The sequence below is a fragment of the Metarhizium brunneum genome, chromosome 4 (genome assembly GCF_013426205.1).
Source record: "Metarhizium brunneum chromosome 4, complete sequence".
In the NCBI taxonomy this organism is placed as follows: Eukaryota; Fungi; Ascomycota; class Sordariomycetes; order Hypocreales; family Clavicipitaceae; genus Metarhizium; species Metarhizium brunneum.
This window is the reverse complement of record NC_089425.1, coordinates 2,178,262-2,198,728: the sequence shown is the minus strand read 5'-3', so window position 1 is coordinate 2,198,728 and position 20,467 is coordinate 2,178,262. Positions and strand designations below refer to the sequence as shown.

The following is a 20,467-nucleotide window of genomic DNA, read 5'->3' as shown; positions in this document are numbered from 1 at the left end:
CTCCCTGGCATATCCCCAACACAAGCTGATGCTGGTTCTCAATTACTTATATCTAAGCCTATGGCAGAAGAGTGTTTCGAGGAGCAAGAGATGGGCTCTCTGCCTCAAATACGCCTCCCTCATAAGGTACCAGACGCAGCATGGCAGCCTGCTGTGGCTCAAACGAAGACGTTGCCTAAGAAATTCCTTGTTCAGGCGTCCATCATGGAACCGTTTCGTCCTTCAGACACCCATGGGGGCCAGAGTACTATCAATATTTATTTTCCGGGAATGAAGGAAGTCAAATCCGTGCCGATTTCTCACCCTGTAGCTCGAGGTTCACGAGGCTCCCACGCCCAACGGGCGGCCTCAAGACGTCGGGGACTCGGTAGTGGAGCACGAGGGAAGAAAGAAACTTCCAACGCCCAGGACAATGAATCTAACCACGGTCGGACTGGCAGAGGTGGGCGAGGAGGGTATCGCTCGAGGGGAGTCGACAATTGGACCCGACATCATTCGCCTCCGTCGCAGGTTACCGGCAAATAGAATCATCATGATTACCGCCGGGGATTTTTTTATTTTTTTTATGGATTGATGCGAACGATATTCACCTTAGCAAGATACGCTGCGTGTCTGGTCGCTCTCATAAGAGTCCTAACTTGCTAGGACAGCGGCCAGCTCTCCTTTGCAGACAAAATGCGCCTGAATATGCTCGCTTCGCATGGGATCGAAGCGGCGTGTACTAATAAGATGGGGCATGTTAATGTACATTCGCGGTGGGCTGTATCTGGCGATGCTGACTTCTTTCAACCCCTGTTGTCTTTTTCTTATTTTTACACTTTCCTCCTTATTTCGCCGTACGGCATCTTGTTTAGCCCTACGTCTGACGGTTGATGTGGTGTGGCGGGTAGCTTAGCAGATGTCGAAATGAAATGGACTCTTGATTTTTGAACTAACTATGCAAATACAATGGAGTCTTCTACTCTACTGCTCAGAGATCGTGCCAATTCGACAAGTAGCCATTGGAAACTTCAACCCAGCCTCTAGAGTAGTGAAGATGATTGAAAGCCACCAACAATTAGACATGGCGGCCCTGGAAGCCGACTTCACTTTGATGAACCTTTGTCTTGTATTCGCCTGAAATAACCAAAACACTTGTGTCATTGCATCGAGATGTCAGGACCCGACGTCTGGGTACGAGGAGAACTGCATACGGATATTAAAACATGTGCGACCACAGTTCCGAAATACAATTCCGGCGAGGAGATGGGTGGCAATCAACTTTAGAGAACCTAGTCAAATATAATAATATCTTGCCAGGCATGCACTAAATATCACGCAAGCCCGCCTGATAAAGTGCTACATAGGGCAACAAGCCGACAGCCGGTTGCCGTCGACATTTTACGTGTCTAAACTCCGAACTCCAAATTCCTTAGTCAAGATTTAGGTGGATGGTTGCTCTGGCACTTTGCCGTCAGCCCACTGGGAGCGGTTCCTTTCTTAGAACTCCTCCACTGCACAGTTGGGGTGAAGGACGTAAACTACTCCAGCAGCACTGGACGAACTTTCGCCATCCAAAACTTCTCCTCGGAGGGCCATTAAAATGTTGTCCTAGGGGGGCGTAGGTTAGCTCCATAGGTAATGAATGAATTTTTGTGCGCTTACTTTAACCATTTTCTTCAAAACCAAGTTGGCCAGAGCTCTTTCAGTATGGTAGGCATCTTCACCCTCCAACTCCTCCTCCTGCTGTTCCAAATACCAATTGATGAGATCCTCGCCTTCGACGCCGTCCCCGCTCCCGTTCTCGTCGTCGCTGATTCGTTGTACTATCATGTTGACCATCTTGATGTATTTGTCGTATGTAACCGTCCGCTTCTTCTTCATATCCGCATTTTCTACCAGGGATGAGCTACTAGGTGGCTCCTCATCCACCGCCATAGTGTTGTCGGCTTGTCTCCCAGATGCAGCCTCTGCGGCATGGAGAAGAACTTGACCATCCTCTTGCGATTCGTCCTCCTCCATCATTTCCACGTCATCATGTTCAACCGAAATGATGCTTTGGCGAAGCAAGTCATATGCTTCACACACCATTTTTGCGTCAATCTCCTCAACACAATTCACTTTGGCAATAGCCTCGCTAAGACGGATCATGCTTTCCAATTGTCGCACGGTAATACGGTATGAGTTCTTACCGACTCCTCCTTGAGCGTCGTCGGCTCGCAATTCCTTGTATTTCGTAACCAAAACATCTCTAGCTTCGTCCGTAAACACTGGGCGAAATGTTTTAGCAAATCGGATGTACCGCTGGAGCTGCTCGGTGCTGAACTCAGGCTCGACCGCCTCGTCGCGCAGCTGGTGGATGCCGACAATATGCTCTGCGAGATGGCGATCAATTTGCTCGTTACACTCATCGAGGATAACAAAAAATAAATCGAATCGAGACATGATTGGTGCCGACATGTTAATATTGGACCTCAACGTCGCCTTGCGGTTGTATCTTCCGCCGACAGGATTCGCAGCAGCCAACACGCTAGTTCGAGCGTTAAGTGTTGCTTGAATGCCAGCCTTAGCAATGGATATTGTCTGTTGTTCCATCGCTTCATGAATGGCCACTTGATCAGCCACATCCATCTTGTCAAATTCGTCAATAGCGCAGATGCCATTATCTGCTAACATCAGAGCGCCAGCCTCAATAGTGAACTCTCCCGTCTCTTCATCTTTGACCACTGCCGCAGTGAGACCTGCGGCCGACGATGCCTTTCCACTTGTGTAGACGGCTCGTGGAGCAAATGAGCAGACATACTTCAAAAATTGGGATTTGGATGTAGATGGGTCCCCAACAATGCATATGTTGATATCACCACGCAATTGCATTCCTTCGGGTGTTGTCTTGTGCACACCTGACATGAGCTGTAGTAGTATACCTTTTTTGACCACTTCATGGCCATATACCATGGGGGCTATGGACTGTACCATACGGGAGTATATGTGGTCACCATGGACCATTGCTCGCAGATCTTCGATCTCGGACGGGTTCATCGACGCAAGAACAGCGGCTTGCGCATCTTCTATGGAATCGGCTCCTTCGACGGAATTGCTTTGAGTGAGGGCGTTTACTATATCAGCAGCACTGTTTGCCGCTGGTTGACCCGTGCTCGAAGTATCAGGGGCAACGAAACAGGCCAGGAAAGCAAGGCGATATGTAAGGTCACGAACACCCAGGGCCTTCAGACCCGTGACACCACTTCCTCCAGCATCATTACCACGTGGTGCCCCTCGATCATCGCGAATGGCGGTGGGTCTCAGTCCTGGCAAACCTAGCTGGCTAACATCAGGAACGACGATAAGAGCACCGGAGAAGATACACTTCTCCCCTGCCTTGGCTCTATCCACAATCTCGCCACGGAGAATAACATCTAGAGTCCTAGGCATGCTGCCGGTAGGGATCTCGGAACTGTTCTCTTGAATGCGAACCTTTTGCCAATCGACGAAGGTGCTGTGCCGAATATCTAACTGCCAAGCAACTCTATTTGAGCAAGTTCCATTGGGACACTGAGTTGGCTCCGTGTATCGGAAAGTTTGCTCGACATTTGGCACAACAGCTCTGCATGCTTCGCAAACAAAGGTAGCTAGTGACAATTCTGGCCGAACCTCTGAAGTCCTAGTGACCGTGCCAGAAATGGAGAGGAGCTGTCCAATATTGGCTGCCCGCAGGCTACGGACCCGTGAGACTAGAGGCAAGTTATAGAAGGCAATAGAGAAGAGCTTATCAGTTTGCTGGTGCTCATTCTTTCTGTGAGAGGCGTCGCTCTGGCTGGCAGAACCAAGCTGGCTAGCCGCCGAAGTTGACAGCGTGCTCGACGCTGTTGGCTGGCGATGTTCCCGAAAATACTGCGGTTCGTATTTTGCAATCATATTGTGTAGAGCTACCGTAAGAAAAGGCAAAAATCGATAATACTGGCGCATTACTCCATCAGCCAAACTGCCATTTTCCCACGCAGCAAGATGTTTGTAATCAACGTAGAACGTAGAAAGCTGCATATTTCTCATCGACCTGATTTGTGCTACATAGTATTTGTCTGTAGTGACAGCGCTCGAAGTTGGCGCGCTTGATAGTGGATCTTCGGCAAAACTGCAGGATTATTTCGATGTTATTTTTGATCAATTTTTGAGCATGGGCTTTTACCAGAATTTCATCGCTTACCTCTCAATGAACGCTTCAAAATGCTCTTGAACAAGTACTCCTATTCGGTCCTCAACGCGAGGGACACTGGCGGCATCCGGGATGCGTGAACTTCGCGGGACTTGGTCATCGGCAAAAGCATCACCCTCGTCGTCACTAGCAGCACCAAGGTTCTCCGACGGAGGTCCTCTCGGGCGAGTTGAGGAAGAAGAAGGGAAGGCCATATGTCGTCTTTGCAACGGCGCATCGGACATCATGTATCCAGCATCACTAGAAGCCATTGCGCACGACGATGATCTTTCGGGTCTGCACCTAGCGGGGTACTGCGTTGCCTCTGCCGAGGTGGGTGGCTGCTCGTACAGGAAGTTGGAGTATTCGGGTGTAAAGAGGTTCGATAGTCGGGAAAGAATTGATTCCGACCTGGGGATTGGAGGTCTCGTGCCAGATTGTAAAGGTCCCTTAGATGTATTGCCAATTCCCCATGCTGCAGTAACCGGTTGAGAGAAAGGCGCAACGCGATGCGCGTCTCAGACGCGTGGGAGGGGCACTTCTGGCGCGATTTTAATTGATTGCGTAAAGGATGGCGCTAAGACCTGCTATTGTGCTATTTTTGAACTAGCTAATTGCTGCCTGGTGGCGAATAGCAAGCACCCTTTGTTCAAGGAAGACTCCTGCAGTTCTGCCAGAATGTGGTGGTTAAATTGTAGTAACTTGATATCGTGGCTCATAATTACTCACTACCAGTAGGCAGTACTAGTTGCGAACCTGAAATTGGGGGTTGTCATCTGGCCTTCCCCATCGATTGGTACATTTAGAGGCAGCTTGTTACACCGTCTAGAATCCTGCGGACATGTCAGGCAGTGCCCGGCCGCCATGTCATGCGACAGACTACTTTCTAGCCCTGTCTGATAGAGAATTGGCTGTCTATATATCATGCCAAATCTTTCAAAACTGCCTATAACATAAAATATACACGTGATATATATTCCTATCACCATAATATGGTGTATTTGGTAGTCTTTTACTGTTCTCTGGCTTAGTGCAGCCAAATATTGTATTTCCAGATGTAATGCTTGCACGATTCTTGCACGATTCTCGCATCATCCTTGTATTATCATCTGTCTTGAGAGGGAAACAATAAATAACTTGGTATTAAAAATAAAATAAATAACTTGACAATACCACCATGATAGGCTAAAAACGCCGAGACCATGAAGTATTTCATGCTCAGCCCTGCCTCACCCGGGCGAGCTGTTTGTAATATCTGATGGAAATTCCACGACGATATGCCCCGGAAATACTAAAGAACCTGGCAGGTTCTGAGCCACGATTGAGCTTGAGACATAAAGCGTCCTCATTTCCAGCCGAATCTGCATTCGTCAACAGAGCCTCGTCTCTCAGCGGAGCGCTAGGGTGTGTGGATCTACTACAATCAGCGGCTGTATCGTCAGACATGCTAGAACATATTGTACTTGCCTTGTTAGCAGTCTTGAGCCATTCATCCAATGACCGGGTATACAAATCAGGCGAGTCACTCCCAGAGTGGTCCTGTCTCCATACAATAATGCCTTGGAATCTGGAGAGGATTTGAAGGCTACAACTCTTGGTTGATTCTTCAGCCTCTTTGTTTTTTGGGGGCACTGCGGAATTTATGCCTTTGCTCATCGTCTGATCTTCAGGTGTAGGTTGCAGAACAAGCCCTTGGTATTCTTCTGGCAATGAGAACTTCATCCCTTTTAATTTCTTCCCTCTGAAATACGATTCCTTGGCTGGGCCTGGGTGCCTAGAGGTCAGCACCAGTTGTTGTTCGTATCGGGATGTATCTCGGCGGGTAATTCTACCTTTGGTTGTGCAGGGCGTCCAGTAGGTGGCGGCTTGGTCAATTGGCCCGTCGTGTTGAATTCGACATGGCATCAAGCTAGGGACTGAAGCACCCTTCGCTATGTTGTCGGTAATCGAGAGTATGGGTGGTGACATGCTGGGATCTCAGTACCGTCGCAAACCCCGCGACACGCAGATTTGTCGTGCTTTCTTGGGCTATTTTGAGGCCCTTGTTTGAGTAGGCAAGTACTTGGGTGAAGTAAGTACTATCAATTGATTGAAGTGATCAGGATGCACCGCTCTAGACTTGACTCTTCAAGAACTGTTGAGTAGAACTGGGTCGAGACGCGTCGATCTGGTTTCCAACGCGACACCTACTACAATGCCACCATGTGGGCTGAGTACCTAGAGGTACCTATGTACTGCGGCTGCCTACCCTGTCATCACCTAACCTACCTACCAACAGCTATCACAAGACATCAATTGATGTCCTAGTAAATTGTCACCAATTATCAGAGGCCTAGTGAGCTAAGTAAAATTTTCTTACGAGCTGTCTTGTCTGGCTTGTCATGCTTCAGGTCTTTATCGCCCCCCAGGCTCAGTTTAATTTCTATACTCTTTCTGTGTACGGAGTCCAGCTGGACTCATCCGGTATCTCTCAAACCCAAGGTCGGCCAATCAATCAATGACCTCGGTATTGTTGATTATCGCATATACGCCGTGGTCTTGCTCATCATCATCCTCTGTATCGAGGCGGGGTTACACCAGCGTACACTGACATCTGGAAACGTAGAAATGGTCTACTACTGTTAAGAACGACGGGCATCTGGGCACCCACGTAGACCGTGCCCAGCATCCAGGGTCATCAATTGGCGGCACTTGGTCCACACGTCCGAGCGTTTCAGAACGTGTCATAGATTCTACCCGAGTCCGCCGCGTACATGGAATCGATAGCATTTACATGTTGCAGGACTAAAACTTAAAACCCGGCAAGAGCCCATCGAATGAGTTACCCAAGTATCACTTCGTAGACTGACTGCTGCCAATCCCTTCAAGCGTGTGCGCAGTAAATTTTCTTCCATACAATGCAGCTACCAGTATTGCCGGAAACCCTCAACAGGCATCTGAGAGATGGATCAGACATGGTCCGCAGTACGATAGTTGGCTTGGCCTGGGCACCTGCCGTGTCTGTAGCAAGATCCGCCATTCTCACTACTCTATCATGCATCGACACCGGCACGCTTCTACTTGTCGATGAACCTGGCGGAACTCGGCATGTGTTTGGTCAAAAGCTCTCTTCTGGCGCTGACCTGTCGCCTACGGGTACTCACGAGAGGCGAGCTTGCACTACGCCTCGCGTGGAGATTGTTATCAAGAAAGAGACATTCTGGATGCGGCTGTTTTTGTTCGCTGATATAGGATTTTCTGAGGCATACATGCTTGGAGATGTCATTTGCGAAGATCTGACTTCATTTTTCCAGGTGAGCTTCCACTAGGGTTCCGCATTGGTTTGGTATATGAACATGGCAATGACCAATGTGCGTGCATGCAGCTCTTCATCACCAACAGAGACCGCATGCGCAACGGAACCACGGTCGTGTCTAGGATCTCATCTTCACTATCATATCTTGCTAGATCCACCAATACCCTCTCCAATTCACTATTGAACATTTCGGCACACTATGACATTAGTAACGACATGTTTGCTGCCTTCCTCTCAAGCGACATGACATATTCTTGCCCAGTGTGGCAAACTCGGATAGATTCCGGCCTAGGTGATGAGAGTCTAGAAGCCGCCCAGCAGAGGAAACTGACTCGCTTTATCGAGGGCGCAAAGCTCAAAGCGACAGACCATGTCCTTGAGATAGGCACTGGCTGGGGCTCCTTTGCCATTGAAGCTGTCAGCAAAACTGGCTGCAGAGTGACGTCCATAACACTTTCAAAAGAGCAAAAAGAGTTGGCAGAGGCACGAGTGCGTGCTGTTGGACTCCATGAACGGATCGAGATCATGTTGACAGACTACCGCCAACTTCCGGTCCCTGAAAAGCCATACGACAAGATTGTGTCTATCGAAATGCTCGAAGCAGTTGGCCAGGAGTATCTGGGCACTTATTTTGATTGTGTGAATAGGCTCCTCAAGCCGGATGGAGGCATCGCGATGTTCCAGTGTATAACGATGCCTGAGAACCGTCATGAGGCATACTCCAAATCAGTAGAGTACGTTTTTATAATGCTCGAATCCCATTATGCATGTTCACACGAGGTAACATTACAACACAGTTTTATCAACCAATACATATTCCCGGGAGGATACTTGCCCTCCATCACACAACTTTTGAGCCATATCAGCGAGCAGTCGCATGGCACGCTCATAATCGAGAAGGTGGAGAATATCGGTGGGCATTATGCCAAGACTTTACGCTTGTGGAACGAAAACTTCCAGAGTCATTTTGACAGTCAAATCAAGCCCGCACTCTTGCATAATCACCCAGGAATGACGAAAGACGCTATTGAGGTCTTTCGAAGAAAATGGGAGGCAAGAAACCCCGATGTCGTGTTTTCGTCTCCTCAATTTCACTAACATGGTCGTCCACAGTATTACTTCAAATACTGCGAAGCTGGTTTTGCCACAAAAACCCTAGGAGATGTAATCATTACTGTCGGGCGAGAAGGTGCTATAGAGTTGCTAGAAGGAATCCCGCTATAAATACCAGATAAACGCGCCGTGTCCAAATCGCAGTTGGTTTTCAAGGGAGCAAGAAACCCCTCCGTACTTTCCCGTGGTCCCTGTGATGCAAATTTTGATTGAGCATGCTACTCTTTCCGACAGTGTTATATTGTTCCATTGCCAATCGTTGCCTCCCAAAAAACGAAGACAACACACCGCAGGCCATGCTCCATTGTAGTGGTAGTTCAGAGTAAGATTATTGTTTCCTTCTATGTTTCTTGGATTTCCTTGTAGTGGTTGGAGGAGTCCTTTGTTGGTAGCGATTTGCGTGCTCGGTGTCAAAACTCGGCTTGTATTTTCGGAAAATGAGCATGGTGACGCGTGCATCCTCAGTGCTAGAATGTGGACCTTCTTGTATTTCAGTAGCTAGAAGTTCTCGAGCCAGAACTCGTAGAGAAGGCTTTCGCCCATGTCCGTATTTCTTGAATGCGTGATGTTTGGCGGTATCTCGGATATCCCTCGGAGGATGGCTCAGTTTCAACGCATCTAGGTCATGCTTTATGTCGTGTCCAACCAAGATCCGTCCTTCGATGATATCGTATACTTCGCGTTGAACTTCTTCGAACTCTCTCGCAAACCTCATTTCTCTTTGGGATACGCCACTCACAGCCGTCCTCCAGTCAGTGACCCGTTCCCTTGGCTTCACATAAGAATCGTAAATTTGTCGTCCATGAAAGTCAACCAAACTGATTCGAGCCAGAGCTGACTCATGCCCCCCTTGGCCAACTCCAACCATTTCACAATCCAGTCCAACATATTTTCCAACATCGACATTGCATGATCGACCGTGATTGACTCTATCGTTATAAGAAGCCACGGTCACTGAACTCTCTTTGATACCGAGGCCATATGCGTCTGCTAGGGCCTCACTCGAAACGCCCCGGTCTGTCGCCCAAAGCCCGATGGATGGTGACTGGCCAGTGTTGGATTCATCTCCCACTCCGGAACTATGCACTCCGCCCATATTCGCAATCCGCTTGACTTTAGTGTTTAAAGATTGGGTGGGCCTTGGTGAAGCCTTTGCTGAAAACTTAGGTAACTTAGATGTGCTTGACGTCTCATCCTCTGCATTACGCTTCAAAGATGGGCGTTGTGTTTGCTTGCCAGGGTTGAGCCTTGCCTGGAGCTTCTTCCAGTTGGAAGATAACTCAGCCATGATCCAAGTACATACTCAGTATTAAGCGCTGGGATGCTGGAAGAACAAGTACAGGGGATGAGATATGTGGTCGCGGGTCGTATTCATGCCTACCCTAGGTTCAATTATGCATATAAAGAGGTATTAGCTAACGTATATGGGGTACCTAGGTAGTTACCAAGTTAAGTTATCTGAACACACCGCCTGCTTAATTCTATAATGGAGCCTTCAACTGCCGCATCAACCATCTGTAACTATTTTCCTGTATTGACGTAGAGATTTTGCGGGTTTTTTTTTTTTAAAATCATCAAGCATCCGTCATCGTCCACCAACTTCATCATGGCTGTGGGAACACCAGCGGGAGAACCCACTGTCGGATCAGACACACCGCGACAAAGGGGAATAGCGACTCCTGATACGCTGAAAACGGGCTGTATAGCTTGGGTGGTCAAGGATGGCCAACCGCGACGCGCGGAGATTCTCAGCATTAAGGAGACCAAGAGCGGAAAGCAATTCTATTGCAACTTCGATAATTTTAATAAACGACTTGATGAATGGGTTCCAGTCACAAGAATTGACTTCACACAAGAAGTGGAATGGCCAAATCCTGACAAGGACAAGTCAAAAGATCCCAAAGCCAAAAAGACGACATCGCAGACCAAGAAAGCCCAAGTCCCCAAGAAGGGGCAAAAGCGACCCAGTAAAAGAGAGCAGTCGATTCAATCAGAGGCTGCAACGCCTCACCCATGGTCAGGTACGTGTTACATGCTTTTATGGTTCAAAGAGACGCCCAGCTCACGCAGCCATCAGAATTTGTAGAGTCTCAACAGCAACGACAGACATCATCTGTTGGTCCCGATGTTGATTCACAGACGCAAGCAAGCGCCGATGCAACTACAACACCGGCTGCAGCGGACGACATAGAAGTGGATGACAAAGACGACGATGTTAAGAAGGAGGAAGGTGAATTCAGTCGGGAAGAAGAGATTGAGAAACTAAGGACCTCCGGATCTATGACTCAAAACCCTGCTGAGATCTCCCGTATAAGAAATATATCGAAGGTTCAGTTCGGCGAGAATGACCTGTTCCCTTGGTATTTCTCTCCTTACCCCGAGGTTTTCAGCCAAGAAGATGTTATCTTCGTATGCGAATTTTGCCTGAGCTACTATGGGGACGAGACAGCGTTTCTGCGACATAGGAAAAAGTGCACATTGCAGCATCCCCCAGGGAACGAGATATATCGAGATGACTACGTCTCATTCTTTGAGATTGATGGACGCCGGCAGCGAACTTGGTGCAGAAATCTCTGCCTCCTATCTAAGATGTTTCTTGATCATAAAACACTTTACTACGACGTTGATCCGTTTCTTTTCTACGTTATGGCTAGCCGAACGGATAAGGGCTGCCATATCGTTGGATATTTTTCCAAGGAAAAAGAGAGTGCAGATGGATACAATGTTGCCTGCATTCTGACCTTGCCTCAGTATCAGCGAAAAGGGTATGGGCGGCTTCTGATACAGTTTTCATACGAGCTTTCTAAAATAGAAGGCAAGCTAGGATCACCAGAAAAACCGCTCTCTGATTTAGGTCTGCTGAGCTATCGTCAGTACTGGTCAGAGAACATTCTTGATCTGCTCATGGGGTACAATGAGCGGGACGACAAAGTCACCATTGAAGCAATATCTTCTGCTCTCGCTATGACCACGCAGGATGTCGAACACACCCTTCAAGCCATGAAAATGCAAGTATACCACAAAAGCGACCATAAGATTGTCATCCCGGAGAACCTCATTAAGCAGAGAGAAAAACAAAAACTGAAACTGAGACGGGTGCTTGACCCGGGGCGCATACAGTGGAAGCCGCCAGTGTTCACTGCATCCAGTCGAACGTGGGGCTGGTGAAGGGAATAACCCACTGCATCAATTTTCTAGCATATTGTGCTTTATGTCGGGAGTACGGGGTACACAGCTGCATATCCGGTTGCCTACTGGAGTGACTAAGTAGGTTGGGATGTCAGGAGGGGTTTGGCATTACGTCTGGTTTTTTGGAATTTATGAGGATGATTTTTGTTTTCGACGACATAGAGTGTTTCTTGATACCCGAATATATGAATTACTTCTTGATAACCGATGACCTTTAGAACCGGTTTTCTACGCATGTAAGCCACATCGCATCGACATTATCGCGATATTTTCTGTTTAAAAACCTCAAGGCCGAAATGGACAGTTTCTTCAGACATGCAGGTGAATTAGCCCCCGAAATTACTGACTACCACTTCGTGGAACTTTTTTTAATACCTTGCTCTGTTGTAAAGAGTATATAGTAGTACGAGGAGCGCCTTCTCCACAAAAGCCCGCTACCGCTGCCCCACCATAGCTGTTGAAACATAAACTGACCCGAGATTGGAGTACAGTCCGAGCCCTGAATGTTTAGCCAGGCGTGACATGATAAAGGGGGTTATAACTAATTAAAAAGGACTATTATATAAAGTATATAAGGGGTACTAAGTACTTAATAAGCTAATTAAAAAAACTCCTCTTAATAAGTTATTATAAAAAATATTACTCTTTTATAAATTATAATTAATAGCTATTCTTATTAGTAGTAAGGCCCCTATAAATAGCCCCCTTATCAGGTCACTTATGGCTCAACTTACAGGGGTTAGATTGTACTAGTACTAACTAACTAGTTTCGTCGCGCCCGTTTCAGCAGACATCAGTTTGAAACAACAGAGGATGCCATGTTGAACACCTGCATTGCAGCGGCTTTGAACCTGACTTCAGGACCTTTGCATCATCAACACCAGGTACTCTGCACTTGTCTCTGGATTGTATTCCGTATCCCGACATCCATCTCTATTGCGTGTCGTTGACAGTTCCACCATTTTCTCACCATGCGCGTGACAGGCCCGTTCTGTACGCTGCTCTATGTGAACATCCGTCTAGCAATAGCCAACAAAGAGCCTCAGCTTCCAATCCACAATACCGCTGATGCTTGCCCCGACTATGCGTCATATGCGTCTTATCCCCAGTAAGTACTCTCAGTGTTTACCAATGTGTGCTGACCTGAGTTGCTAATGATCGTAGCAAGCCTCTGAGTACTGGGCCTCTCGCACTTCCCTTTCAAAGGCCCGAGCGACGATGTCGGACATTTCACTCTGATGAAATTGAGAAAGTTATAACAGACATCACGACACGGATGAAGGACCCAGACCTGGCACGATTATTCGAGAACGCTTTCCCGTCAACAACCGATACGACTATTAAATTCCACAACAAAGGCAGAGATACCGGCTTCGTTCGATTCGGCGGATCGCGAACCGTATTGGATGACGGCGCCTGGCAAGGGCATCACTCCTTCATAATTACGGGGGATATAATTGCCGAGTGGCTGCGGGACTCGACAAACCAGCTGCGCCCATATCAAACACTGGCAAAGAAAGATCCCGCCATTTTTGACTTGATCTTGGGCGCCATCAACACCCAGGCGGAGTACGTCATTGAGGCTCCATACTGCAATGCTTTCCAGCCTCCTCCTATTAGTGATCTTCCAATAACGTCCAATGGTCAGGACGACGTTGTCCATCCAGCATATGAACCCAGCGCTGTATTCGAGTGCAAGTACGAACTTGATTCACTAGCCCATTTCTTGGCGCTGGCGAACGACTTCTATGAACACACAGGCTCGACAGATTTCTTGAACAACCGATGGTATCTCGCAGTGGAAACCCTCTTACAAGTCCTAGAAGAGCAGTCAAAGCCGACGTTCGACCCGGAAACGGGAGATCATTCGAGAAATGAGTACACTTTTCAGAGACGGACAAGCGCTGGCACAGAGACACTCAGTTTGCAAGGAAACGGTAACCCCCTTAACAGCGGCACAGGTCTCATTCGCTCCGCATTCAGACCTAGTGATGACGCCACGATCTTAGGCTTCTTTATCCCTGCGAACGCGATGATGTCTGTTGAGCTGCGCCGGACCTCTAAGTTTCTCAAGGCTTCAAATAAAGCATCTTTGGCAGAAAAGCTGGAGAAGTGGGGTGAGACTTTACGCTCCGCTGTCTGGGAGCACGGCGTGGTCACCCACGCAAAGTACGGACAAGTTTTTGCGTACGAAGTTGATGGCTACGGTTCTGCCATCATGATGGACGATGCAAATTATCCATCTCTGCTAGCCTTGCCCCTGATGGGGTTTTGTGGAATTGAAGATCCAATTTACAAAAATACAAGAAAAATGATACTAGAAAAACTGGGCAATCCCTACTACCTGAAAGGCAAGGATTTCGAGGGCATCGGCGGTAAGCAATCAAATGAATCTTTTTTTAACAGAACCAGCTGATCTGATTTGATAAGGGCCGCATATTGGGCTGCGGAATGCATGGCCGATGAGTCTTCTAATTCAAGCACAGACCACAGGAGATGATGATGAGATCAAGGCGTGCCTTAATCTAGTCCTTCGGTCCTCCAAACTTGGCCTGGTGCATGAAAGCGTAAATGTAAATCACGTCCGACAGTACACACGCAGTTGGTTTGCCTGGGCAAATGGTGTTTTTGCGAATACCATCCTTGATATTGCAAAGCGAAAGCCACACCTGATATTTGGTCCCGGGTCATCGCCATATGAACCATGAGGTTCTTCTCTGGTTGCTCGGACTGGGTATGATGTCGTTTTGTTTGTTGATGCACGCTCTCAGGTGATATATATTTTGTAGATGCTTAATGCCCAATGTTAATGGTAGAGAAAAGGGAATGGATTAAACCGATCCCACTCCACTTTTACTGCTGTACGGGATACTGAAATAATGTCTTGCCTGCTGCTTTGATGAATATGTACATACGTACGGAGTACTACTACTGTCTTCCAGCGTATGTCCATCGGGGGTGAAAAATCTTTGCTTTTTTTCCCCCGCCTCGTGGTCATTCACGATGCTGGCTGCTCGAGCCGTGAAGGAGCTAGGAATGAATCTGGTTCGTCAGATTTGCAACATGTTCCTTCCTGGGTGGCACACGACTACTCCGTAGACTTAACCCACTTCGGACATGCAGTGCAAAATGCAGCAGCCCTGTACGAGACCCATTACGGGGAGCCAGGTTCTTCTATTCATCATCATCGCACAACAGTTCAACAGTTATCAGCCTCCCAGCTCTCACATGAGGCAGCTTTCCAGGCCAGTAAAAGCCTGAGCTTGGTTTCCTGAGGCTTCAAAAGTCTTCTTTTCCGACTATTGCTTCGACCGGAAACAGAAACTGCGCCTGAAGTCGCCTACGTACGTACCTAACATAGGGCAAGAGGAGGAAGTGCTAAGAATCGAAGCTTTCCCGGCCGCGATTGAATCCACTCCCTAGGTAGCTATCCCACACCAGTATGGAATCGTATTTGTTGAGTGGGAGAAACCACATCAATCTCATGCGTGGCTGGCCGTCACCAGATGTTTTGCCAGCTGCTATGCTTTCAAGTGCCTGCCAACAAGTTCTCCTTCGCCGTCAGGAGTATATTCCTATTCTCCAATATGGTCCAAATACAGGTCACCCAACACTGAAGAACGAGTTATCCAGATGGCTTGGCGAGCATTATAATGTCAGCCCAGATCCAAGTCGCATTTGTGTCACGGGCGGAGCAAGCCAGAGCTTGGCTTGCATTCTGCAGAGCTTTACTGACCCAAACTATACCAAAGCCATTTGGATAATTGCTCCTTGTTATTACCTGGCCTGTGGAATTTTCGAAGATTCGGGATTTGCTGGAAAATTACGTGCAGTACCGGAAGATGACGAGGGCATCGACTTGGTGGTCCTGCAAAACAAAATCAGGGAGCTAGAACAAGACGAACAAGCAAAACCGCAGCTAAAGGTGAGTGTTGGCCGGAAAATGCCAGTGGCCAACATGTACTCCCCCGATCTAACAATCTTACAGCCGGTCAAACCTCATGACACAACAAGGAAGCTGTATAGACATGTCGTGTACATTGTACCAACTTGCGCAAACCCTTCTGGGAAAACCATGTCTCTTCGACGACGTGAAGAGTTGGTGCACCTGGCACGGGATCACAATGCTCTCGTAGTCTGTGATGACGTCTACGACTTTCTACAGTGGTCCGTTGACCCCGAAGATGAACAGGGTAACAGGAGTGATTTGAGACTGCCTAGGCTATGCGACATTGAACGATCATTGGGATTTTCGGAGCAGGACCCAGACGAATTTGGTTACACCGTCAGCAACGGATCCTTTAGTAAAATCGCTGGGCCGGGAGTCCGCACAGGTTGGGTTGAAGCCTCCTCAAAGTTCGTCATTGGGCTAGGTAACACTGCTTCCACACTTTCAGGCGGAGCACCGAGTCAGCTGTGCGCAGCGATACTGGGTGAGACTCTCCGAACTGGCGAACTACAGAAGCACATAGCTCGCACGGTTTGTCCATCTCTGCAGAGGAGATATAAGCTCGCCATGACCGCAATTCATCAATACATTACGCCTTTGGGCTACCGTGCCCGAGAAACGAGTCTTACCGGAGCTCGAATTTATGGTGGATACTTTGTCTGGCTGTCTCCGAAAGCAGAACTGTCACTGTGCTCCCAGCTAGTCGCCGACGTCGCGATGGAAGAAGAGAATCTCGCGATAGGTTATGGATGCATGTTTGAGGTTCACGGGGACGATGGCAGTGCTCCGTTCAAAGGTGACATTCGAATTTGCTTTGCATGGGAGGCGGAGGATGCCTTAATTGAGGGTATTCAGCGATTAGGCTCTTTACTCAAACGAATGTTGGAAAATCCAGCGCAGTACGAGAACTGGAAGTCGAAGACCGAAGAATCATCGAGTTTCGTACATTACTACTAACAAAGACTTAGTATTTCCACTATTCACCTCATCAAAGCATTTTATTCCCTCGCATGCCATGTACAGTTATTTCTTTGCAAAAAATGACATGATACTGCCTTGGGAGCCTTTTGTCGATGTTTTCTTTGCCTTCATGGACGATGATGGCATTAGCGGCGGTGTGGGCTTTTTCGCTGGCGGAGTGATATCATCCTCAGAAAAGGACTCCCACCCCGGTTCTTGAATCGTGACTATTCACAGTGTGAGTTGATAAAGTTGTGCTGGTAGTTGAAGCTGGACTGCGCCGCACATACCCATGTATCCTTGATCATCCAAGATTCGTTTCTTCTTCAGCACTCGACGCTTGCCTCTTCTCCGGCCATTTCCGGAATTAGAAATTGTCTCTGAAGGTTCCTTGTCGGCCTGTGTTGTCAAGGGGACCCCTGATTCGGGCTCTGCATCTGTTAAAGACTCGGACTCCGGGTTTTCATCCGCTTCAATGTTGGAAGCGAACTCAATCACTTCACGCTTGTTTCCCTCTTCTTCTTCTTCTTCTTCTTCCTCTTCTTCTTCCTCCTCCTGCTCCTCCATCATGCGCCTTAAGGCGTCTTCTCTATCCTTGCGCGACTTCGCCTTGGAATGCAACGCCAAGCTGGATTTGGAAGATAGGATGTCGGTGTCATCAGGCTCTCCATCATCGGAAAGTGCGGCGGTGGGTTCGTCAGTTTGCTTCATCTGCTTCGTAGATTTTGGAGGAGTACTGATGGGTGTCTTTGCAAATGACTGTAAAATTGTCTTTGGTGCCGGTCGATTTGAAGTGCTAGCCACCTCCTTCATCTTTGGAACAGGTTGTTGTTTCCCCTGCCGCCGTGGCTCTATTGTGTTTTGCTTGTTATGGCTGGCCGGCTCACTTTCTTGCTTTATAGATTGCACATGACCAGAAGGAAGTGAGCTCAGCTGTGATTTTCGTTCTCGCAAACGCATGTGCGGATTGCAGACAGCCCCATGCTTGTCGTGAAGTTGCCTGCGGTCAGTTATCATAATATCATTTGTGTTTACTGCGTCTTCGTAGAGCCAAAAATCCTTCATTGTGTTTGGTGACAAACCATACACATGGATTGATGTTACGCTTGTGTAAATTCCTAGTACATCTTCCCAGTTATCAGAAATGGGTTCTTCCCGAAATGATAGGCGGCCTGAGGATGTGGCAAACCTCGCAGATTTTCTTCCCCAACAAGCGCCAGCTTCCTGTTGCTCCCCACTCGTGTTAAGCTTTCTGACAGGTCAGACGAGCTGGTTATTTGAGGAACATCTGGTATCTTATTTGTGGCGGCAACAAATCCAGAAACAAGGTATGTGGCGTAGATCGAGTCTGAGAGCAGTTCATTTTGATACTTGTGGAAGTCGAAGAGCATGCTGCACATACTTGTTAGAGAAAGAGACTACAAGAAGAAGCTCAGAGGAGAAATTTGAGGCGAAAATTTCTGAGCAATGGGACAGATAACAGAATTACCCTTTAGCTCTGTTGACGTGGACATCCAGCGATGAGCTTAGGGCCCGATAAGAGATCTGCAAGTTTGATATGGATCAGTTGATGGATATGGGTGCCATGCTATCGAGCTTACCGGTCGACCCTCGCTGAGTAGCTTATCTGCCAGAAACTTCCTGTGCTCGTCCATTGAAAAAATTCTTGACTGCACTTCTCCAGTTACTGTACAGAGCGATAGAGTTGTAGTAGGGGTCATAAAACGCGGCTCGGGTTTTCGCGCCAGGAGCCAAGATATGACGCGAAGTCACGTGAATCCATTTATGATCAATGGCCTCTTAGATTCAAATCAAACCGACCACCTAGGTAGGTAGGCAACTTACAAAGCGTGGGTAAATTCTCATTCTTGCTTACCACGATCCCGTGAGCAGTACGCTGCAGATTCTATCAATGAAGCTGTGAGCACAATTGACTAGAAGTGCCCTGTACATACTGCTAACAAGAGTTGCGTGGTGTTGTCTGGATTGCCTTCTGGCTTCATGACTCCGTACAGGTATCATTCGCCCCACAACGCGTCGAGTCGCGAATGAATGCCGAGGTGATTACTTCACGATCTTGGCCTTCGCTCTAAAATTGCGCCATCGGTATTTCGACAAGGAACAGAAAAGACGTCAATTATAACGAGCATAGCGAAACTTCGCCCGAATGTCAATGGATGATGTGCCTGACTCGACAGACTGGCTTGGTACAGGCCTTGCCGGCCTGGCTGCTGTTGAGGCAGCCATGCGCTGTCAAGTTTGCAAGGATTTTTATAAGACGCCGATGATTACGACATGCTCACATACCTTCTGCTCTATTTGCATACGACGAGCCTTGTCCAATGAGAGCAAGTGTCCCTTATGCCGGGCTCCCGAGCAAGAGCTCAAACTGCGAAGTAATTGGTCGATGGAAGAATCTGTCGAAGCATTTTCAAAAGTACGACCCTCAGCGTTGGCCGTAGCCCGTAGCAGTTTGAACACGTCGGCTTCTTGCAAACGAAAAATCGAAGGCGATGAGCCGACTGCGAACGCTGTGTCCTCCGAACCCAAACGCATACGGACATCTGCGCGACTAAACAATCGTCGACGTGAGAACGTAAATCAGACATCTCAGGCGCGAAAGCAGGGTGACGAAACTATCCCTGCCTCCGATGACGATGAAAGCAGCAATAATGAGGATGATGATTACTCTGAACATAACACAGGACATGGTTCGCTGCCCTCGAATAGTTGACTGGGATCTTGCTAACATTTTGTCAGCTGACTCCCTTGTGCCATGTCCATCATGCCAAAAGCAAATGAAGGTTTGGAAAGTTTTCCAACATCTAGAAACATGTCCAGGGCCAATATCTGAATCGGCAGAGATCAAAACTTTCCCCTCTGGACGGGTACTACAGGCGCAGCAACCCCGGCTCCAAACGACTTTGGAACGACTTCCTGCCCTCAATTACTCGATGCTAAAGGAACAGGCACTACGAAAAATGTTGGCTGAGCTGGGAATATCCAACCAAGGGCCTCGATTAATCCTGGAAAGACGCCACAAAGAGTGGATTACCATTTGGAATGCTAATTGTGATTCCGTCATACCTAGAAAAAAATCACAGCTTTTGCAAGACCTGGACATCTGGGAGAAGACGCAGGGTCATCGAGCAAACGCTGCGGCAAAGACAACCTTGACTGGGGTCGCAATTAAGGACAAAAATTTCGATAGCATTGCCTGGGCTGCAAAGCACGATTCGTCTTTCAAGGATTTGATTGCAAATGCGCGCCGAAGCAGGCTAGAAGCTAAAGCTCCGACAAAAGATATGCATGACCGAGCAGAACAAAACGCCAATACTTGTTTCTCTATAGATGATACGCATGACAGAACCGAAATTTGTCAGCTATCTGATAGATTGACAACGGAATTGCGGCAGAGTCCCATTGATCAAGGAGTCTCCATTGCCACAACCTTTAAATCCAGCCTAGTTAAAGAAGAAGAAGCACAAATGCAGGCTTCAACTCAAACTTCGTCGACACCGGTGGCCATGGAGTCAGCTAATGTGGACGCGCTTGAGTCGGGTCTGGCCACTTCAAACTCATCAGAAACCGAGACTGGCGGTCGGTAATGAATACATGCTTAGTAGATGGGATAGCCGGGGTGTGTGGCACAATGGAAAGGCGGATACGGTAAAATATAATTTATCCATATGTCGTGGCGGAAAACGAAAGTGTGACGGTTGTCATGCTTTGAGTACTACATGCATTTCACAGCCAGAGAAGCCAATGTCTGAATGCCGCCCCAAGAGGC

The 20,467-nt window shown here is 48.0% G+C and overlaps 9 protein-coding genes across 9 annotated transcripts; 5 read left to right on the top strand and 4 right to left on the bottom strand.

The window, feature by feature from the left end:
* Positions 1-1,479: 1,479 nt before the first annotated feature.
* mcm6 (DNA replication licensing factor mcm6) lies at positions 1,480-4,443 on the bottom strand (the record flags this gene model as incomplete). The annotated part of the gene is made up of 3 exons (XM_014690251.1): positions 1,480-1,590; positions 1,645-4,111; positions 4,184-4,443. 3 exons carry the CDS (start codon positions 4,441-4,443, stop codon positions 1,480-1,482), a joined length of 2,838 nt encoding a protein of 945 aa, XP_014545737.1.
* A 2,625-nt stretch (positions 4,444-7,068) lies between these two features.
* Positions 7,069-8,564, top strand: ufaA1 (Tuberculostearic acid methyltransferase UfaA1; the record flags this gene model as incomplete). Its single annotated transcript, XM_014690252.2, has 3 exons — positions 7,069-7,464; positions 7,536-8,200; positions 8,264-8,564. 3 exons carry the CDS (start codon positions 7,069-7,071, stop codon positions 8,562-8,564), a joined length of 1,362 nt encoding a protein of 453 aa, XP_014545738.2.
* Positions 8,565-8,907: 343 nt separating this feature from the next.
* On the bottom strand, positions 8,908-9,867 carry REX4 (RNA exonuclease 4; the record flags this gene model as incomplete). Its single annotated transcript, XM_014690253.1, has 1 exon — positions 8,908-9,867. The coding sequence occupies one exon, from the start codon at positions 9,865-9,867 to the stop codon at positions 8,908-8,910; it is 960 nt and encodes a 319-aa protein (XP_014545739.1).
* A 318-nt stretch (positions 9,868-10,185) lies between these two features.
* Positions 10,186-11,747, top strand: ESA1 (Histone acetyltransferase ESA1; the record flags this gene model as incomplete). The annotated part of the gene is made up of 2 exons (XM_014690254.1): positions 10,186-10,600; positions 10,657-11,747. The coding sequence occupies 2 exons, from the start codon at positions 10,186-10,188 to the stop codon at positions 11,745-11,747; spliced, it is 1,506 nt and encodes a 501-aa protein (XP_014545740.1).
* A 992-nt stretch (positions 11,748-12,739) lies between these two features.
* On the top strand, positions 12,740-14,476 carry mug157_2 (Meiotically up-regulated 157 protein; the record flags this gene model as incomplete). The annotated part of the gene is made up of 3 exons (XM_066130981.1): positions 12,740-12,876; positions 12,933-14,143; positions 14,199-14,476. The coding sequence occupies 3 exons, from the start codon at positions 12,740-12,742 to the stop codon at positions 14,474-14,476; spliced, it is 1,626 nt and encodes a 541-aa protein (XP_065987023.1).
* A 734-nt stretch (positions 14,477-15,210) lies between these two features.
* Positions 15,211-16,674, top strand: G6M90_00g073220 (uncharacterized protein; the record flags this gene model as incomplete). The annotated part of the gene is made up of 2 exons (XM_066130980.1): positions 15,211-15,693; positions 15,757-16,674. The coding sequence occupies 2 exons, from the start codon at positions 15,211-15,213 to the stop codon at positions 16,672-16,674; spliced, it is 1,401 nt and encodes a 466-aa protein (XP_065987189.1).
* A 66-nt stretch (positions 16,675-16,740) lies between these two features.
* G6M90_00g073210 (uncharacterized protein) lies at positions 16,741-17,742 on the bottom strand (the record flags this gene model as incomplete). Its single annotated transcript, XM_014690256.1, has 2 exons — positions 16,741-16,904; positions 16,968-17,742. The coding sequence occupies 2 exons, from the start codon at positions 17,740-17,742 to the stop codon at positions 16,741-16,743; spliced, it is 939 nt and encodes a 312-aa protein (XP_014545742.1).
* A 53-nt stretch (positions 17,743-17,795) lies between these two features.
* G6M90_00g073200 (uncharacterized protein) lies at positions 17,796-18,332 on the bottom strand (the record flags this gene model as incomplete). The annotated part of the gene is made up of 3 exons (XM_066130979.1): positions 17,796-18,069; positions 18,167-18,222; positions 18,279-18,332. 3 exons carry the CDS (start codon positions 18,330-18,332, stop codon positions 17,796-17,798), a joined length of 384 nt encoding a protein of 127 aa, XP_065987200.1.
* Positions 18,333-18,844: 512 nt separating this feature from the next.
* Positions 18,845-20,285, top strand: rad18 (Postreplication repair E3 ubiquitin-protein ligase rad18; the record flags this gene model as incomplete). The annotated part of the gene is made up of 2 exons (XM_014690257.1): positions 18,845-19,388; positions 19,438-20,285. The coding sequence occupies 2 exons, from the start codon at positions 18,845-18,847 to the stop codon at positions 20,283-20,285; spliced, it is 1,392 nt and encodes a 463-aa protein (XP_014545743.1).
* Positions 20,286-20,467: the final 182 nt, after the last annotated feature.